Below are 21,259 nucleotides of genomic sequence, written 5' to 3' on the forward strand. Positions count from 1 at the left end.
TCATGTAGCCATCAAAAAGATGCCATTTCTTGGGGACATGAATAAGAGCTGTCTTTACAGAGGGCTTGGGTGGACACCACCTCCATTTGTCTCTAGGACTTTCTTTCTTTTATGCTTCTACAAATGACCAGACATCTCTGTGATTAGCATGTTCTTTATTTAAAATATTTTAGAAGTTTTTAATAGCTCAGATCCTCAATCAAATCCATTAAGTATCAGAACTAAGACGTTTTAAAAACCTTTGCTCTGGCCTCTTGTCTTTTGATTGATGGCTTAAGTTTTAAAGGCACACACATTCCTATTGTTTGCTATTTTACTGGTAATCACTCAGTGGCCTCTGCAACTTTCCGACAGTTTTGGCTGTACCATTACATTTTCTTTCTAAATGTTTGCCTATGTTTTCTTGTCTTGATCAAATTTGTTAGAGGGTTTCAAATTACATTGATCCTTTCAAAGAAACAATTTTTTAAATGTTTTTATCCATTTTTATTTTTCTAATTTAAAAAAGTTATTTTATCTCTTTTTTTATTTTTTCTAACTTTATCTTACATTATTTTCTAAATTCTTGAGTTTAATGCTTTTTCAAGAATTCTTAGTTTGATATTTATGGATGTTTTAGGGGGAATATGCAAAGATTAAATGAATAGTAACCCATTAACTGCTTTGTGTATTTTCTAACGAGAAGGTCCACAGCTTTCGTTCTCAGAACATTTCAAAAATTAATAACTATCCACTTACTAAAGTTATATTCATTCTTTTATTTAGAGAATAAAAGCTTGCCTTTATTTCCGGTGGGGTAGTATAGCCCCACTCTTTAGAACATATGTTCTGCATGATTGTCTCCAAAACTTCTAATTAATTCAGTACTCAGACCACTTTAATTTAGTTTCTTCTTTGATTCTACTGAAGTGTCTTTCCAAATGCTACTTCTGACATCCACATCCCTAAACTGAATAGACACTTTTCAGCATTCATTTTATTTAGTGTCTGAGCAGCACTAAAGTCTGATGACCATACCATTTAATTTTTTGGCATCTGTGACTCCTATTTTCTTTGTTTTTCACCCACTTCTCTGAGCAGTTTTTCAGTTTCCTTTGCTGCTTCTTCCACCTCTACCTAAATGCTAAATTTTACATTTCTTTATAGAGCTGAGCTCAGTTTCTTTCTATTCTCACCCTAACTTTTTGCCAAGGTTAGCATATCAACTCCCAGGTTGTCAGCTACCGCCAGTATGCCTCAGAATCCTCAATCTCCCGCAGGCTTCTTTTCTGTCTTCTTGGATCTCATATCTATCTGCTTACTTGTCATTTCTCTAGGATAGCTGTTATGAACATCAAATTCAATTGTACAAACTGAACCTGTGATATTTCCCCCAAATCTGCTTCTACTCTAATGCTCCAGGTAACAGTAAGTGTTACTATGTTTTACATAGTTGCTCAATGAAGAGAACTGGGCATTGCGAGGAAACTTACTCTGCAATAATTGCTCCATTCAGTAGAAGAGAAGGAAGTAGTGAGCAGAATCTTATTTTTCTCTGTGTCATGTAAAATATAAACTAAGTCTCTGAATTTGATTATAAGAATGTTATTGATATATTGATGGGAAAAGTTTCAATTAGTAAATGCATATGTTTATAAAAAAATACACATATACAAGAGCTGGTGGGAAATGAATTACAAGGGTTGCAAGAAGCATAAAGCTAAATTTTAGTGCATAGTGGTTGGCATGAAACTTGAAGAAATAAGGTATTTTAAAAAGAAACTTATAGCAGAAGTGTCCAGAGTTTTGTTTGTTAGTGCTCTGGCTAGTATATGGCTCAGTGGTGTTAAAAAAGAAACCCCAAACACATAACTAGATCTTGGATTGAATAGATAAAGGCTCCACGGCAGTATCATGTTGATGGAATTCTTCTTACAGAATACACAGATTCTGGTTTTGTATTCACTCATCATGTCGGAGGTGACTAACACCACCAAAGAACCTTTCTACTTCATCCTCATGGGCATTCCTGGCTTTGAGGCTTCCCACATCTGGATCTCCATCCCTTTTTGCTGTCTCTACACCATCTCCATCATGGGCAACACCATCATTCTCACTGTCATCCGCACAGAGCCAGCCCTCCACCAGCCCATGCACCTGTTCCTCTCCATGCTGGCCCTGACTGACCTGGGTCTCACCCTCACCACCCTGCCCACTGTTATGCAGCTCCTCTGGTTCAACATTCGTAAGATCAGCTTTGAGGCCTGTTTTGCTCAATTTTTCTTCCTTCACGGATTCTCTTTTATGGAATCTTCTGTGTTGTTGGCCATGTCATTTGACCGCTATGTGGCCATCTGCCACCCCCTCCATTATGCCACTATCCTCACCAGGGAAGTCATTGGCAGGATCGGGTTAGCTGTCATTTGCCGCTGTGTTCTGGCTGTTCTTCCTTCCCTTTTCCTGCTCAAACGCCTGCCCTTCTGCCGCTCCCACCTTCTCTCTCACTCCTACTGCCTCCACCAGGACATGATTCGACTGGTCTGTGGTGACATCCGGTTCAACAGCTGGTACGGCTTTGCTCTGGTCTTGCTCATTATTGTGATGGACCCTCTGCTCATTGTGCTGTCCTACTCACTAATCCTGAAAAGTATCTTGGGCACAGCCAGGTGGACTGAGCGGCTCCGGGCCCTCAACAACTGTCTATCTCACATTCTGGCTGTGCTGGTTCTCTATGTTCCCATGGTTGGCTTATCTATGACCCACCGCTTTGCCAAGCATGCCTCTCCACTTGTCCACAGCGTCATGGCCAATACCTACCTGTTGGCACCTCCTGTGATGAACCCCATTATTTATAGTGTAAAGACTAAACAGATCCGCCAGGGAATGTTTCGTTTACTCTTCCAGAGAAAAGTGCACTAACTATTGGAATTTAAGTTTACAGAAGAACTTTTATATAAATATATGGAGTCATGAGCAGGGATACTACCATCAAAACTATTAAGTAGCATAGATGGGGTAAGGAATCAGTGCTGTATAAGAAGGTTTCAATGTAAAACAAAAGAAATTGTTTGTTTATTTTTACTAGAAATTAAAAGACTTAAAGTTTTTTAACCTACTTTATTTACTCTTCAAGCCACAAGACTTTGAGAAAAAAATATTTTAAAATATATAATCCCTGTTCTGCTTTCTTCACATAGGTACTGTTATTAAGATGTGGTGAAATATAAAATCCTGCTTTGTAAATTTAAAGTGCTGATTACTGTATAAGAAACTATATGGAGAATGTAACCTGTTCACACTTTGTAAAAAATTCCTGAAGCAAATGCCAGCTTTTAATTAAAAATAGGTGCTTGTGAAATCTCAGTCCACAATAATAAAAGAGAAGCTTCATAATCTAGGAGGTCAAATTAGTGGATAGCAGGGCTACTTAGAAAAAATAAACACCAAACATTGCAAAAATAAAGTGCAAATTGCTTGAGGTTCTGAGAAACTGTTGAACTAATATTTACGGCCATGGTCAGTGAAACTCAAGGGTAGAATTATGATTCATGGAGATGGAAATTACTGTTGAAAGAAGATGGTAAATGGCATATGCTCTCACTAATACATGGACTCTAATGAAAAAATAACTTGACGAACAAAATGGAACTGGAAACACGGACCCATGACACAGACTGGCTGCTGCCCAAGGAGAGGGAGGTGGGTGTGACTGAATAATGAAGGTGAAGGGATTAGCTAAGAACATACATGCATACTCCATAGTCTCAGAAAATAGTGTGGAGAAGGCCAAGGGAGGGGGACCTTGGTGTGAGTGAGGGTGGACAAAGTGGGGGGAGGGGGACAATAATGTCAACATCAAAAAACTTCAATAAAAAGGAAGATGGTAAATGGAGGTAAGAGTCATGATACAGACTATCTCTAGAGAATAAACATAAAAATGAGCTTGAATGTTGAGTGTGACTGTGTAGAAACAACTAAGATTTGGTTATGATTGGACTTGTTTTCTGAACTAGTTCAAATTATGCTTCTATTTTGTTGCAAACCTTTAATTAGTCATTGTGACTTGTTAATAAATGAGCTGAGTTGTTTAACTTTTTGGAATCACAGCTTCTTTGGTTGTAAAATGTACACAATTACGCCTCCATACTGGTATTAATGACTCTTACATAGAAAACGCAGGTAAACTGTCTTAGGTGTGCAGGAATACTTTTGCTAAAGAAACATGAAGTGAAGAGGAGGACGCACTCTCAATAAAACTGTAAATAGTGTCACAGAGGGTAAGGAATAAGGATTGTGGAAAGAAGTTTTTAATGTAAATAAAGAAACACCACTATTTGGAATATAGAGAGTTCTTAATAAAAAGTATGTTCTTCCATTCACTAATTCCAGAAAGTTACCCACATCAGTTGTCCAGGGCTAATGACCCATCTTCTCCAAAATTGTGAGATCAGATTCAATAGCTCATCCCAAATTATGTATTTTTAAGACTAAGTTATTAAAAAGGTTTCTTTTCCTCTGTACATAATTTAATTTTATCGTGGATCATTGAACAGATACACTAAAATAACAACAATAATCTGCTGCTGTCACAAAAACAAGAACATTCAAAATATATATAATTATCAAATTATCAAAGTGGCCCTGACTTTGCCATTTCCCAAAGGAAGATTAATCATAATAGACTTAAAAAACAACAAATTCTCAAACAATTTGGGATCTGTCCTTGTCTCTCCTCATTATTTAAAAGCCGCTAATGGGCCCAGCACCAAGAGGTCGTCAGTTTTATTCCAGGTTAGGGCACATGCCCTAAATGGGAGTAGTAGAATGGAAGAAGGAATCTCCATCCCTTTTTGCTGTCTCTACACCATCTCCATCGTGGGCAACACCATCATTCTCACTGTCATCCGCACAGAGCCAGCCCTCCACCAGCCCATGCACCTGTTCCTCTCCATGCTGGCCCTGACTGACCTGGGTCTCACCCTCACCACCCTGCCCACTGTTATGCAGCTCCTCTGGTTCAACATTCGTAAGATCAGCTTTGAGGCCTGTTTTGCTCAATTTTTTTCTTCCTTCACAGATTTTCTTTTATGGACTCTTCTGTGTTGTTGGCCATGTCCTTTGACCACTATGTGGCCATCTGCCACCCCCTCCATTATGCCACTATCCTCACCAGTGAAGTCATTGGCAGGATCGGGTTAGCTGTCATTTGCCGCTGTGTTCTGGCTGTTCCCCCCTTCCTTTTCCTGCTCAAGTGCCTACCCTTCTGCCACTCCCACCTTCTCTCTCACTCCTACTGCCTCCACCAGGACATGATTCGACAGGTCTGTGATGACGTCCAGTTCAACAGCTAGTATGGCTTTGCTCTGGTCTTGCTCATTATTGCAATGGACCCTCTCCTCATTGTGTTCTCTTATGCAATGATTCTGAGAAGTGTCCTGGAGTAGCCTCCCTGGTTGAGAGACTTTGAGCCCTCGGCAATTGTCTGTCCCACATTCTGGCTGTTCTGATTCTCTATGTTCCCATGGTTGGTGTATCTATGACCCACTGCTTTGCCAAGCATGCCTCTTCACTGGTCCATGTTATCATGGCCAATACCTACCTGTTGACATCTCCGATGATGAAGCCCATCATTTACAATATAAAGATTAAGCAGATCTGCCAGGGAAATTATTCTCCTTCTGTCCCAAGATACATGCATTAAAGATAAAAGAATGATTGTGTTAAATTACTCAGGAATTAGAGTCATGGGTTTATGGGGAGAGTACAGTAACAATTTAGAAATGAAGACTGTAAAATGAAATGCCACCATATTTTTGAGGCAGTATGACATAATCTCGGCATTTAGCAGATTTTGGGCTTGGAGGAGCTAGCAGTCATTCTGTAACTCTGTAATGGTGCATACAAGACACCATGCACTTGCCAAAGCCCATAGAACTTTACAAAAGCACAGAGTGAACTTCAGTGTATCATTTAGTACATGAGCAGATCCCAGGATGCAATGTAGAATGTGAAAAAATAATAGAGTTCTATTACAAATATATGAAACCGCCGCACTGAAAGAGATGGGGGAAATGTTGCTCACCTACGTAACTTTGGAAATGGGTGGGGTCTGTCAGACTTAAGGCAAAAGGAAGTATAATAAGTGCTTTACTCTGGTTGATAAAGTAATTTTTCATGTAGATTCAGATTAAAGTTCTATAAATACTGCATATGTGCTAGAATTGAACAATTAAGTAAAAGGGTGGCAGATGGTGGGAGCCAGGTGTCTCACTGTTCTATTGGGAAGCTACTGAAAAGTTAAGGGCAGGAGGTTTGAATTAGTCTTGAGTTCGAATTGGAAACATCAGGATGAAGTTATGTTTAGCTTAATGTGGATGCAAATGGTTAAATGCAGAAATATTTATAGATATTTGTATGAACACAGGTCAGCATACAGACATATATTTCCTTCCTCTGTCAGCTGAGATGGCCTAGAAGCAATGACAAGCCAGTAGCAACAGTCACAGACATTCCCACAAATTTGAATATTTTTGAAAACACTTTTAAGTTATCTGACAAATAAAATCAGTATAATAAATTGTAAAGCTCAAATGATTAGATTTTCAATTAGAAAATTAACTCAAGACTTTCCTATATTAAAATGTTATTCTGGCATTGTATTGCATGCTGAAATCATGTCAGAAAAAAAGTATTTAAAGTTTGTTTTTTTTTATAGAAATACACAACTAATCTATCTAACAATTCACCCTTACTGAGAATACTAAGAAATTTTGAATACTTGTACAATCTTTCTGCATTTATTTATAAAATATTAAAACATTTTACATCGTGCATATATCTTAAAATGAGCATTTTCGATGAATTTTTATTGGTATGGATTTTTAACCTGACTGTATTTCTTGCATCTCATCTTAGGAGCTATGTTCTAGTCATTTTATATATGAACACTATACATATGTGCTAGAATTTAACAATTAAGTAAATGGATGGCAGATGGTGGGGGCCAAGTGTCTCGCTGTATATCTATTTAAGTTGTCTAAACCTAAGATATTGCTTTCTCTGCACTTCATGTTAGAGTTTTATGACCTTAGACCATCGATTCCCACTATTTTTTTTATCTCATGGCACATATAAACTAATTGCTAAAACTCTGTGGCACACCAAAAAATATATTTTGTGCTGATCTGACAAAAATAGGTATAATTTTGATTCATTTACACCAAATGGCTATTGTTATGTTGGCTATTGTTATTTTTTCATTTGGCAATCTAAGGGAAAAGAGGTCAGTGCCCTCGACTAAATAGGTATTGCATGTTTTAAAAATTCTTGTGGCACACCAATGTGCTGTGACACACAGGTTGAAAATCACTGCTTTAGATCAATGGAATTCATTCAACAGACAAATACTGACAGATAATTTCAAATTCATTACTCTCTTTTACTGTGGTTTCTTGCTAGTTTCCACAATTTAACTTCTGACCTAGTGCTACACAATAGATATATAACATAAGCACAGCTTAGTTACAATTTTCTAGTACCAACATTAAAAACCAAAAAAGAAATAGGTAAAAATAACTTTCAAAGTATATGTTGTTTAACACAATATATCTAGAATGTTATCATTTCAATGTGTAAACTATTAGAAATAATAACATATTCTACCTTTTTTTCAAAATGTACTTTTTCAAAATCTTATCACATGTCATTACAATATATGTCAATTCAAACTAGCCACATTTCAAGGACTCAATAGCTCTGTGCAGCTGGTGGTCACCATATTAGATAGTGTAGCTTTAAACTTAACCATAAAAGGCTACAAATATCTACATTATTGTCATTTGGAAATTGTTATTCAAAGTCACAGCCTTTGAGAGGGTCAGAAAACAGCCAGAATGATTTACTAGATACTTTTCTAATATATTTTTTTTATTATCATGCAACTATTATTTTCTATTTTTCTAAGTCTTGAATTGTTAAACAACTGTGAAATAAATCTATTAAAAGTGATCTGGGCTCTAAGTATAGCTGCTAGGCAAACATTTTTCTCAGAGCTAGTGACTGTGAAAGTAATCTTACTGAAAATGAGATTTGATTATATAGTCAAAATGTATTCATGCATGTTCATTCCTTTGACTTGTGGCTTACATGCTTTGACTTCAGCTCAATAAAGAAACAGATAAAAATATATTGGCCACAGGGCATGGTAACATTACTGAAGTCTGAAGGGACAGGGAAAACAGGAAGAGGAATATCCAGACACAGTGACATCAGATCTATTTGGCCCTAAAAATAGGGCCTGAGATTTTATGAAAGCACAATGTGGTGCTTTTGCTGGAATTCTTAGGATCTGAAACCTGGGCCTTGTGAGGTTGTCCATATTTCATTTTGCACTTAAGTTGAGGCCATTTAGCCACCTGTTCCTCATTCTCAGAGTCTCCTAACACATAAATTCTGGGAAGAGAGACTGTTGTATGGTGGGTCATAGAGATAGTTTGCTTCCTTTCATAAAAAGAGGGAGGTTGCCTCATAGGTAGCTTTCCAATATAATTTATAGTTAAAACAAGGACAATTTGAGAGGGGAAGAGAGTGCTATTAATAATGATGCTGAGGAAAGTAAGTGTAAATCCTGACTATCTGGGGCAAACCAAAAAATATACTCACCTTAATCAAAGGTGTGTTCTCAGGATGATCTTTTATTGGAGTAGATGCTTAATCCCTGCCTAACCCATCAAAACAGAAATTTGTTTTATTTCATTTCAAGAATCATTCAGTCTCAATTTTCTAGGCTCTTTGCTAGGAGTTTTAAGAAGAAAAGGAAAAGGAAATTTGTGATCTCTGCTCTCAAGATGACCATACCTATTAGAGATGACACACTCATGTGCACTCCCAGGGACACATGTACATTGATAGGATATAAGATGGGAAGGGTTATCGATATTTCTTGTGATCAAATTCACGCCTATGTCAACACTTTGAATGCTTTGTTTCAATTCTTCCTCACAACGCCTGGTATAGAGCTTTGTCTGCAGCAGAAACACCATCAGAGTTTATGAACGGATTCAAAGCCCTTGCCTCCTTGGAGTGATTCAGAGCAATTCTTGCTTGCAGGAAAACAAGGTGGCAATTCCCAGTCGGATTGGCTTAGTCTTGATGCTATAGATGATGGGGTTGAGCACAGGAGGCACGAACAGGTAGATGCTAGACATGAGTGTGTGGACCAGGGGTGAGGCATGTTTAGCAGCGCGATGCATCACAGACACACCAATCATAGGCACATAGTACACAAGCACCGCACAGATGTGTGACACACACGTGTTGAGGGCCTTCCACCGTCCCTCCCCAGAAGCAATGCCCAGCACTGTGTAAAGAATCAGTACGTAAGAGACCACGATGAGCAGTGAGTCCAGCCCAAAGGTGGCCAGGACAATGGCCAAACCCAGGATGCTATTGAGCTTAGTCTCAGCACAGGGCAGCTGGATCAGGTCTGAGTGGAGGCAGTAGGAGTGGGAGAGGACATTAGTGTGGCAATAGGGCAGTTGCCTCAGAAGGATGGGAAGGGGTGCCATGAGTGTCACGCTCTTCAGTGTAATGCCCAGACCCATGCAGATAATGCGGGGGAAGGTCAGTATGGCTGAATAACGCAGTGGGTTGTAGATGGCTACAAAGCGGTCATAACTCATGGCCAAGAGGACGCCCGATTCCATGCAGGAGAAAGTGTGAATAAAGAACATCTGAGACAGGCATCCATCGAAGTCAACCTGGTGGGCATCAAACCAAAGAATGCCCATGACAGTGGGCAGTGTAGACACAGAGACACCCACCTCAGTCACAGCCAACATGGAGAGAAACAGGTACATGGGCTCATGTAGGGCCGGGTCTGCCTGCACTGCTGCCATGATTAAGCTGTTGCCCACAATGGCCACAATGTACATGATGAAGAAAGGGATGGAAAGCCAACTATGTTGAGCCTCCCATCCTGGGATTCCAGTCAGAAAGACAGAGAGGAGATCAAAACTTCCATTGTTCTTGGCTCCCATATCACCCACAGCAGAGATCAGTCTTCACCTGCCATTTGAAAAACAAAGCAAAGTTAGCTCCCGCCTATAGGGTCTTCTGCCTCAGCAGCCCACCTCAAAGGCTAAAGGAGGGGGATACAAGGAGATGGGGGAAGTTGGAGTCATTTATATCATTCTGAGCAAAAATATAACTCTCCTTCTTTTCCCCCGACAGCAAGAATCCTAGAATTTACATGGGATGAAAATGTTTGAGACTGCACAATCTTATGATGGACAGCATAACTTAAAAATTAAGAGCAGAAACACAGGAATAAATCAGAATCAAAATCCACATTCAGACAGTTATTAAATGGGTGATGTGGACAGCTCATTTATACCCTGGCCCAAAGCTTGTGTTTCGTTGTTTGGTTTGTAACATGGAGATAGTAATGCTATTCTCTTATTTGGATATAAGAAGCAAATGAGAAAATTAGCATCATAGGTTCAGTGTTTCAGAGCTCCACCGTGGATTCTGGCAAACCTTGATTTGAAGTCCAACTGACAGTGTATTCTCAGTGTGACCTTGAGCAGCGAACCTAACCTTCCCAAGCCTCGACGTGACCATTTGTAAACTAAAGCTAAAAATTTATCTGCCTCATATGGTTTTTGTAAAGGTTAACAAGATACTGTATGGCTTATGAAACACTGAATAAACATAAACTATTTTATTTTTAAGGATACACTAAAACTAAGAGAGAAACAGTGAGTAATGTACCAAAACCCAAAGAATCAATTTCTGCAGAGCCTAGGTTATAGTTCAGACCCACAGAGTTTTCCTGTACTGATTTTTCCATTTCACTATGGGGATGGGAGCGTAACCAAGGCTGGTCGAGGGGAAGTCATAAGAAAGAACTGAGTTGTAACTCTGACAATGTGTGTCTGAGAAAACCAGGATGCCTGGAAAAATGGTCATAACCACTTCACTCCAGGGGGAAGAAAAACAAGTTTTATGAATGAAAGTGAGACTTTGGTTTTAGAAAGTTGAAAAAAAGAGAAACATGAATAAGGGTGGCAACAGATATAGACACTTCATAAAAATTATACTAATACACAAATGACCTCTGAGTTTCAAAAGAGAGTTCAGAGAGGCGGTGGCTTTAAAATAATAGATTTAATCTAGAGTCCATGGAGAGACCAAAGACACAGAGATAAAGCACTCCATTAATGGCCAAGAGGTCAGAATGAAATAGTTAAACCTTAACCAAAAGGTGAAACTATATATAATATAATAAAATACTGTACTATGTAACATTATATAGTGAAATATAATAAATTACATTTGTAAAATAAACTTTAAAAATATGAAGTAGGAAGGTAAAGTCACAATGAGTGCAAAAGCTGAATTATTTTTAATCATCTGTGTATTCATTCACTCACATCAATAAAGGGTTCACTGATTTATTATCAATTCTTTATCCTGAAGTTTTCCAGTATTTATGTGAAGTGGTCCATATAGCTAAAGACTTTAATGAAAATGTTCCCCTAGAATGGATAAACAGGAGAATATATAGCTGAGGGAATACAAAGAGCTATGACCAAGGAGATACACATGTACAACATAAGAGTGAGGATGGCCCAGACTCCACATTCTCTTACTCCTCACTTTCAAGCCCTCTCTTGATGTACCTCTCTTCAGTGTCCCTACAAAAATTCCATGCATTCTATCTCTGCTTTCCTCAAGATTAACAACTTCCTTTAAGGTGAAATATCCTTGCTTGTGACTTTTATCCATTAATGTCCCTTGCTTCTGCCTTATAGATCAATGGTTCTCAACCTTGGCTATACATAGTAATCACCTGCTGAGTTAAAACCCCCCTGCCTAGGTAACACTCCACACCAATTAAATTAGAATCTCTGGATGAGGTATCTAATAATCGATATATTGTAAAGCTCCCAAGGTGAATCTAAAGTTAAGAACTACTCCAGGCCCATTTGGTGACGTTTCAGTCACTTTATAGTGACACTATTTTAGATAAAAAGTAACTTGCAAGTACTAACCAAGTCTTCCTTTTTTCTTGTTTTTCAGATAGCCTACCGACCCTACTCCTGACCTGCAGCGTAAACATTCCCTTGTATTTCACCAATTGCTGGATCCCACAGCATTTTGAGGCTTTATCTAATTATCTTACCTGATTGCAGTTTTGACCTGCCTCACCTAAGACTTCCTGCCACTGGTAAAACCTCACCTTGGGCAGGAAGAAACAATGAAGGCTTGGAAACACTAGCCATGACCCATGCCATGGTGGAGAAATCTGCACGATGGGAAATGGGAAGAGCAGGAGAGCACAGCTACAGGAAATTAGCTCACTCTCTGGGTGGTAGAAATGGTTGCCAGAGAGGTAATTGCCTCACTACCAAGCTCCCTCATATCAATCTCATACAACCATGTTAAGTGACTAGCTTTAAACCAGTAACTGGCTAAGCTGGAACTAGAATCTAGTTTTTCCAAATATAAGTCCTGTGGTCTTTCCTATGAAGCCCAGCAGCCAGCTTTCTGGAGCTAATACCACCTAAGTAGAAAGAATGAGCAGATACTAGAGATATTGTTATTATTTTTATAGGCTGAAAAAAAAATAACAAAATGGCAGACAGATTTTTTTTTCTTGCCTTATATGCTGACTGGGAGTCAGCTGGAAGAGAATGGGAGTTAAGTGACCTTCTAAAGTGGCCCCTCTTAGAAGTTCACTGATTCAGCTCCCCACATGACAGGCTTTCTAAGACCTGAAACCAGAGTCCAATCTTGTATCCGCTAAGAGAACCACCTCCACAGCATCCTTATGAAACTGTCACCCACAATCAGCTTGAATGCTCTAATGCTGGGGAGCTCACGGCACCTGAAGCCATCCTGGTTAGATGGCACTGCCTTATAAAGTTCTTTCTCACTTTGGGCTTAAACCTATTTCTTCCACATTATGGATAATGCTGCAGACACAGAGACTTGATCATCTTTTGAGGTGTCACTTAAATACTGCTTCACGGTATCTGTTGTTTTCTTATAAAACACATCTTAATTTGTAAACATATGTATATACTTATGTAATTATTTGTTTGATGACCGTATTCTCTAGTAGATTGTAAAGTCCATCAAAGAAAGGTTAGTATTGATGCTTTTTAAAGAATTTTGATCACTAGATACTCAGGGTCAAGCACATGGCAGAAGCCTAGCAAACGTTTAATTGGATTAATGGGTAGTTGAACAGATAAGTAGTATTTAAAAGTTTCAGTCACAATATTCTGTAATCTTCCTTTCTTCCAATTATCTATCCTAAATTCCTTTAGCTACTCAAAGTACCTGATTATTAGTTTCTTCACCACAAATCCTCCATTCAGGGCATCTCATGGGTAATCTAATAAGTCTAATATGAGTCAACAATGTAATTTGCAGTTTACAAAAAATTAATGGAGTTTAGGCTTTGTTAATAGGATTATTTTATTTAGAAGATAATATGTCCTAAAATGTACATTTACAATTCTGTAGTTCCTTTTCTGTCTGATCACATTGTCTTTTTTTTCCATATTAGTTTTTTTAACTCTTACTATTATTCATACTCAAATTTTTATTTAATCTGCAACTTTTTAAACAGAAATAATTTTCTCATACTATTTTATACAGAGTTTTCCTATTTTGTTAGAGTTACATTTATTCTCTGTTCTCCCTATCATAGTTTGGACTTGTTTAGGGTTAGACTTGTGCCTAGTTCACTCTTGTATCCCCAGCACTTCATGATTCTAACACAAACACATGCTCAAGAGATCAGGAATTAATTAAAGCATGAACATACTGCTCAGAGCCATAAACATAAAAGCATTCAGTTTTGGATTTTATAACCCAGGTCAGAGTTAAACCAACTGAGACACACTCAAAGGCAAAGGGGATCAAGTCTCTTAAAGAGAACCTAAGGTACTTTCTGCCCCCATCTCAGTTCCATGTTCCCCACAAAAAATGCCCAGCGAAGCCACAGAGACCACCCTGCTACAAGCAGGGGTTGCCACAGACCCAGGCTGAGACAAGGTCTGGAGCAGAATCTGACAGTGGTGAATCAGTACCGGAGCCAGAGGAACAAGGTTCCACGTAGACAACCACACACCAAGCCCAGCTGGCAGCAGCAGCTGAAATCAATGCAGAGCCAGTCAGTACAGCAGAACAGAGCCGGTGTGAACAGAGGACATGAAAGGCTATGTCCAACCTCGGTCATCGACAGGGTCACTATTCAAAAATTTAAGAGTATCTGTTTTGTCATCACAAAACCAGATGTCTACAAGAGCCCAGCTACCGATACCTACATAGTTTTGGGGGAAGCCAAGATCAAGAATTTATTTCAGCAAGCACAGGTAATGTCTGCTGAGAAATTCAAAGTTCAAGGTGAAGCTATGTCTCAAACATGCAAGAAAACACAGAGACTCCAACTGTACCAGAGGAGAGTGAAGAGGAAGAAGTTGATGGAACAGATGTGGGAGTTGAAGACATAGAATAAGTCATGTTACAAGCAAATGTGTGGAGAGCAAGGGCAGTCTGCTCCCTGAAGAACAACAGTAGTAATATTGTAAATGCTATTATGAAATTAACAACATAACCATCTAAAAGATGAGATTTATTTATTTATTTATTTGGTGTTTGAAAAGAGTAAGTGCAGCTTGGTTTGAATTTGTTCTGTTTCTATCATTAATAAAGTTATGGCTCCTTGTGAGATTTTTTTTAAGAGCATTTAAGGAAACGGTGATGCTTTGCACTGAGAAGCGGAGACCATAGAAGAGATGGAGATGGGGTGGGTGCAAGAGGTAGTGAGTGAAAAGTGGAAATCACAGTGAGACAGTCTGGGGCTCAGGTAAGGAAGATTTTTCTGAGAGTCAAAGCTGCAGAAGGAGATAATATGTTTCTGGTCAGTGGAGATGTTCAAGTAAAGACTGAAAAACCCTTGATGGCAGTGTTTAACTGGGATTCAAGGCCCTTTGAATTCATCTTCTGCCCTCAAGCTGATGTTGCAGATCGTCAAGGTCTCTCCTATTTCGTGACACTGAGAATATCACGGCTGTGAGTCTGTGTGGCCAAAACAGCAGCAAGTTTTCAGCCCCTGTCATGAGATCATCATGTGTCTTTCACTGCTAAAGCAGTCCCTAACAGCCTTATCCGGAAGTGTTTTTGGAGGATACAGAGGCATTTGAATGAATAGTAGTCCTTTCATCTACAACCTGTATAAAAATAAAATCTGGAGATTTTCTGTCTTTTTTGTTTTGTGAATCTTCACCTGAGGATATTTTTCCCATGGATTCTTAGAGAGAGTGTAAAGGAGGGGGGAAGAGAGAAAAACATCAATGTGAGAGAGACCCATCGATTGATTGCCTCCCGCAAAACACCGAACAGGGCTGAGGATTGAATCTGAAACCCAGGTACATGCCCTTGACCAGGAATCAAACCTGAAATCCTTCTGTCTGCGGGCTGATGTTCTAACCGTTGAGCCATACACACCAGAGTAGATTTTCTGTCTTAAACCTCTCCATCATAGGCCAAACATATCATGGCTAAGTACACAAATACCTACATTTACACTGACAGAGACTCACTTAAAGATACACATGAAAGAGACTGAAAGAACCACACAGAGGCACAAACAGAATTGTAGATGGAAAGACATTTTTTGTCCATATACCTAGAAGACACAAATAGGTTTAAACTCACGTTAGAAAGCTTTGTGAACTGTCAGTTGTATTGAAAGACTGAAGGCAAGAGCTCACAAGGGCACCAGAATGGGCCTCTGGCAGGCACTAAACAAGAGAGGAGGCACACTTTATGTTTCTGAATGAGAGCTCCTAGAGGTCAGAGCCTCTGGGGTCCTGTTTTGCCTGAGTGATGGAAAACCAAGGGGAATTAGATCTCACCTTGGAAAGCAAAATAAAAGAAAAAGCATGTCCCCTGGAGATACTGTCCTCTCTGCACAGAGAAAATAAATTTTCAACTCCTTCCTTGTGATGAAGAGGAAGATGAAGACAAATTTTTCCAAGCACCATAGCAACATCCTTACCAAACTCCAGTTATCCAGTTTCAAAATTGGAACCCTTACCACAAAACCCAGACTTTATTTTTCTGAATTCTGAGCTTAAAAGCCATATTCTAAGAAGAATCTAAAGCTTAGAGCCTAATGGGCAACTCCAAGACTCCGAGCCCAGGGAACAGAGCTTCAGGCCAAAGCCAGACCCAGAATTTAACCAGGGGAGGATATAATCATGGCTGCCTTTACTCAGTATCACTACTGTTCTCTACTCAGTTCACACTCAACCCTTAACCAAATTTCACAAGACTGAAGTGTCCTCCAGGAGAGATATCCCAGGGTACCAAAAGACCATGGAATTCAGTCACATTGATGTAAATTTGAGTTCTAGCTTTGCCATCTACCAGCTTGTTGAGTCCAGGAGATTAGCATTTCTTCAACTTGGAACCTGATTTGTAAAGAGGATTGTACTTATCTACAGAGGGCAGAGATTCAAGTAATAAATAAAAAAAAACTGATATTTTAATGTGATTGTACCATACGTAAGTTCTCCTGAAGGTCTCAATTTCAGATCCCCCAAATAACTACTTTCTCAAGTACCTAGTCTTTCCATTAACTATTTAATTTTACCTCTTCCTTATTTCAGTTTCAAATATAGTAAGAGTGTATTGAGGGAAGGGATGGCAGGAGAGAGAGCTCTTTTATTTTTGTATCAGGTGGTGGGTTGTATCCAGGGAAGCAAACAGAAGATGGGCATGGAGAATATTTTTCCTTCCTTTTATGAAACTTTGAAGTATCCCAAAGAGACACTTTGAGAACTCTGCCTACTTTGCATTATTGTAGAGTGACTATCGAGTGGCTAGAAACTTCATTGAATCTTCTTTGTTGCTATTTCTGTGCTATATCTGCACCACCTCATAGAGATAATAGGCCATGAGTCTGCATTTTCCTTTACCTCCAACACCACATTCCTAGTTTCAGTTTCCCTCAGCTTTATAAACCACTCACAATCTGACTTAGGCAACCTCTCAAGATCTTATTTCCCAAGCTTTCCCATGTGAAATCTCTGCCTGAAAAAAGCTACTTGCAATTGTCCTAAATATGCTGGACCAGTGTTACAGGCAGCCTAGAGACCCCAGAAAAGATGTTATTGGACAGTTCCCTAAGTCAGAAAGAGAGGGTCATCCCTATCCCAGTTCTTGTCTTCTCATATAAATGAATTTAAATGAAAGACCCTGATTGTGTTGTATTAAAGCAAACAAATTTATGAAAGAAACAAGGCAAGCAAATCTATACGTCTGGCTTATGAAGCACAGACAGGCTCTCAGCTAGTCTGAAGCGTGAGTTGGATGGGGTTTTGAGGCTTTATACACCTTTCTGTCTATGTGTTTCAAAATTTATGTTGAATATTTGGTAGAGATTAATTCTCAAGGTCTCTTTTTACTTTGTTGTGGCCTTCCCAGAATTCATGAGAAGCACCTGGCAATCTTATCTTGCTAAGCCTTGAGACTGCTGACTTCTCTGTTAGGGAGTCAAAAAATAACCCCCCCTTTTTTGTTTATTGGTTTAGAAACACTCCCCCCCCTTCTCTTCCCCTTCTCCCCTATGTTCCTGCATTATCTCATTAGGGAGGCTTAATTAATTAATTAACTAATTAATTAATTGTTTTATTTATCTTTATTGTTGAAAGTATTACAGATATCCTCTTATTCTTCCCCTCATTGACTCTCTCCACCCAGCTCCTGTCCCCCCAAGACCTTCACCAAACTATTGTCTGTGTCCCTGGATTATGAATATATGCATATAAGTTCTTTGGTTAATCTCTTTAATCTCTTCGCTTCCCACTTCCCTCTGAGATCTGTCAGTCTGTTCCACATTTCCATGTTTCTGGATCTATTTTGTTCGTCAGTTTGTTTTATTCATTTGTTTCCACATACAAGTGAGATCATGTGATACTTGTCTTTCTCTGACTGGCTTATTTTGTTTAGCATAATATTTTCCAGGTCATTTCATGCTGTCTCAGAAGGTTAGAGATCCTTACCCTGCATAGTATTCCATTGTGTTAAATGTACCACAGTTTTTCTTTTCATCCTCTCATCTACTAATGGTCACTTTGGCTGTCCATTTGCTCTCAAGTGTCCTTGATTTGGGGAAGATAATGGCTCACTATTTACAAGCCAGCTTCAAATTCTCCACACTGTTTGGCTTTGTTTTAACTTTCTTGTCTCCGTTTCCCCATTCCTCTTTCCCTGGAATTTTCCTAAATTTCACTGTACTATAACACCATTCTTGTAAGTTAAATGTTCTCAAACTTGAACATATATCAAAGTTACTTGGAGAACTTATTAAAAGAGATTACCTGATTTCACTCCTTAGACTGCTAGTTCAGGATATCTGATCAAGGACCTGAGAATTTGCATGTATAACAATTTCCCAAGTGATGCTGATGTTGCTACTCTGAGAATCTCACTTCGAGAACCACTTTTCCTGACTCCTGTTACTAATGAGCCTTTTTACTATTGTTACACATCAGATCGGCATTACCTGAGCAGTGTTAGAAAACAGAAGCACTGTGCTTCTCAAGTTTTAATCACCCAAGGGTCTTAATCAATGCAATTTGAATTCAGTAGGTCTTCTGTGGGGTCTAAGATTCTGTTTCTCTAGCAGGCTGTCAGATATGTGAATGCTATTGGTTATTGAATTGTACTTGGAATAACAAGGCTCTAAACTTTCTTTCTTGAATATTTTTCTTCTCATACTTCTGTCAAAATTATTACCTTCCCTTCTTTCTGCCACCCTCTACAAAGTACTCTAATCTCTTTTATCCTTTACAAACTATTTCACAAAAACAGGAAAAAAAAAAGTATCCTGCTCTCTACAGACCAAACGGGCCCTCTCTGTCACATGAAGCACCAAGTTACACATGATTTTGTTTGTCTCCAGTGTTTGTCATTTCCCTCATCCTGGGTGGAAGCAAAATTATTCATATTCAAACTTTGTTGCTCAATAGAACTTTCATCATGTCAAACATTTTCAGGGTATCTTTACTCTGTTTTTACATTTTTTCCTTAATATATCTACCCCCTTACTTAATATGTCCCACTCACCATTATAAAATTCTTAGCAATTAGCACAAGGTTTATCACACAGCAAGTGTTCATTGTACATCTGTGTCATTTATGGAGACAAATGTTCCTTTATTAGTTCCATATTAATAACTATCAAGGTCCTGGTTCTTCTCCTTTCTTCAAGCATTTCTTAAGTTGACAAACATGTCTTAGTTCTTTCTACAAAGGCGTTCTCTCAGGGTCTGCTGCCTTCCTCAGCTCTGGGATTTATAAAAGCCTTTGAGGATTCCTCTGCGTATCTCCTTTGTCCTCACACTGTAGATGACCGGGTTGAGCATGGGGGGTACAAATAGGTAGACGTTGGACATCATGACATGAACAACAGGTGGCGCACTTTTCCAGAAACGGTGGATCATGGAGACAGCAATTATGGGCACATAGAAAGCCAGAACTGCACAGATGTGTGATATGCAAGTGTTGAGTGCCTTGAGCCGCTGCTCCTGGGATGCAATCGCCAGCACAGCTCTCAGAATCAATGCATAGGACAGTAGGATGAACGCTGAGTCTATGCCGTAAGTGAGAATGACCACAAAGAGCCCATAGATATTGTTAACATGGATGTCTCCACATGCCACTTTCATGAGATCTGGATGGAGGCAGTACGAGTGATGTAAAACATTGCCCTTGCAGAAGGGAAGTCGTTTCACCAGAAAGGGGAAAGGCAGGAGAGTAGTGAAGCTCTTGGCAAGGATGCCCAGGCCCATAGCCAAGATGCAGCTGTTAGTGAGCACAGTAGTATAGTGTAGTGGGTCACAAATAGCCACAAAACGGTCAAAGCTCATGGCCAGCAGTATGCCTGATTCCATGAAAGAGAAAGTATGGATGAAGAACATCTGAACCAAGCAGGCATTGAAGCCAACATGGCGGAAGTTGAAGCAGAAGGTAGCAAGCACGGTAGGGAGTGTTGAGAAGGACACGCCCAGATCATTGAGAGAGAGCATGGAGAGGAAGTAGTACATGGGTTGGTGCAGAGCAGGCTCCCGAACCACCAGAGCGAGGATGCTGAGGTTACCTACAATGGAGATCAGGTATAGGATGCAGAAAACCAGGGCAACCCATGCTTGGCCTCTTTGCATCCCAGGAATGCCTGTCAGCTGGAGTGTATCTGGCTGGAAAGGGGTGCCATTGAGGTCCAACATGGTAGTCAGGTGAGAAAAAACAGATGAGAATGAGCCCAATAGAGTATTTTCAGGAGTTCTTCACTTTCTTTCAAACATCCTGTCTCCAACACAAAAGGTCAGAGATTGAAAGTGTTTGTCTCTGTTCCTACTTCCCCTATTAGACTACGAGTTCTTTAAGGATAGCACTGGGTTCTACTCATTTCTCTATCACCAGTGCTCTGTACCCTGTCTAGGCCATAGTAGACACTGTGAAGGTGTGATGATCAAGTGAGTGCCCATATCCTGCCAAGGCAACAAGGCAGGAGACAAGAAGAAAAAAGTCCCCTAATTCTCACCTTTACTTCCCCATCTTACCCCAGAAGCCACATTTTGGGAGTTTCGGGGTAGAGGGCTAGAGGTTAACATAAACAGGGGGGGGGGGGGGAAACAAACAAACACTGCTCATACCTTTGGAAACCCTTTGGTAGATGGTATAAATGAAACATTTATAGCTATAAAATTACAGTTGTAATAACCTTTACTCAGATTTCACCTCAGCCTCCCAATTCTTCCCCATCAGCCTACCCCTGAATATGTCAACACCAAAAACTGTTCCACCCTGAAAACCTTCAGTTACATTTTTTAAAACATTCTAACCACACCCTTCTACCCTCCAGTCCTCTTACCTTCTTATGCTTGCTCTCAGAGTCTTAATAATTCTTCCTCCTTTTTTTCCAGTCTGTTTGACTTTTAGTACTTTCTTCCTCCCTTCTTTCCTGGCCTACTCTCCCGCTAGAGCTGGCATCTTCACCTCCTCTTTGCTTCTCTTTCACACTCACACAGAAAATCCCAACTTCTATAAATTCTATAACCAAACTGGATGTGCAGATGGATAAAATGAAAGAAGCAAGTGTTTTGTTGGGGGAGAGGGTGGATTATTTACCACTGCTTAAATTTTAAAGGTATTCACATCTTTATCCATTCTTATCACCTAGTTCCTGAGGAAGAGG

At 39.4% G+C, this 21,259-nt stretch overlaps 3 protein-coding genes and 2 pseudogenes across 3 annotated transcripts; 3 read left to right on the forward strand and 2 right to left on the reverse strand.

The window, feature by feature from the left end:
- Window positions 1-1,935: 1,935 nt before the first annotated feature.
- LOC118628913 (olfactory receptor 51Q1-like) lies at window positions 1,936-2,898 on the forward strand. The gene has a single exon (XM_036259914.1). The coding sequence runs from the start codon at window positions 1,951-1,953 to the stop codon at window positions 2,896-2,898; it is 948 nt and encodes a 315-aa protein (XP_036115807.1). The 5' UTR covers window positions 1,936-1,950.
- Window positions 2,899-4,803: 1,905 nt separating this feature from the next.
- LOC118628581 lies at window positions 4,804-5,680 on the forward strand (annotated as a pseudogene).
- A 3,385-nt stretch (window positions 5,681-9,065) lies between these two features.
- LOC118628496 (olfactory receptor 51I2-like) lies at window positions 9,066-10,016 on the reverse strand. Its single transcript, XM_036259488.1, has one exon. It carries the CDS (start codon window positions 10,014-10,016, stop codon window positions 9,066-9,068), a length of 951 nt encoding a protein of 316 aa, XP_036115381.1.
- Window positions 10,017-13,977: 3,961 nt separating this feature from the next.
- LOC118628582 lies at window positions 13,978-14,608 on the forward strand (annotated as a pseudogene).
- Window positions 14,609-19,319: 4,711 nt separating this feature from the next.
- On the reverse strand, window positions 19,320-20,327 carry LOC118628403 (olfactory receptor 51I1). Its single transcript, XM_036259313.1, has one exon. The coding sequence runs from the start codon at window positions 20,286-20,288 to the stop codon at window positions 19,344-19,346; it is 945 nt and encodes a 314-aa protein (XP_036115206.1). The 5' UTR covers window positions 20,289-20,327; the 3' UTR covers window positions 19,320-19,343.
- Window positions 20,328-21,259: the final 932 nt, after the last annotated feature.

The sequence above is a fragment of the Molossus molossus genome, unplaced genomic scaffold, assembly GCF_014108415.1.
Source record: "Molossus molossus isolate mMolMol1 unplaced genomic scaffold, mMolMol1.p scaffold_m16_p_13, whole genome shotgun sequence".
NCBI classification, from domain to species: domain Eukaryota; kingdom Metazoa; phylum Chordata; class Mammalia; order Chiroptera; family Molossidae; genus Molossus; species Molossus molossus.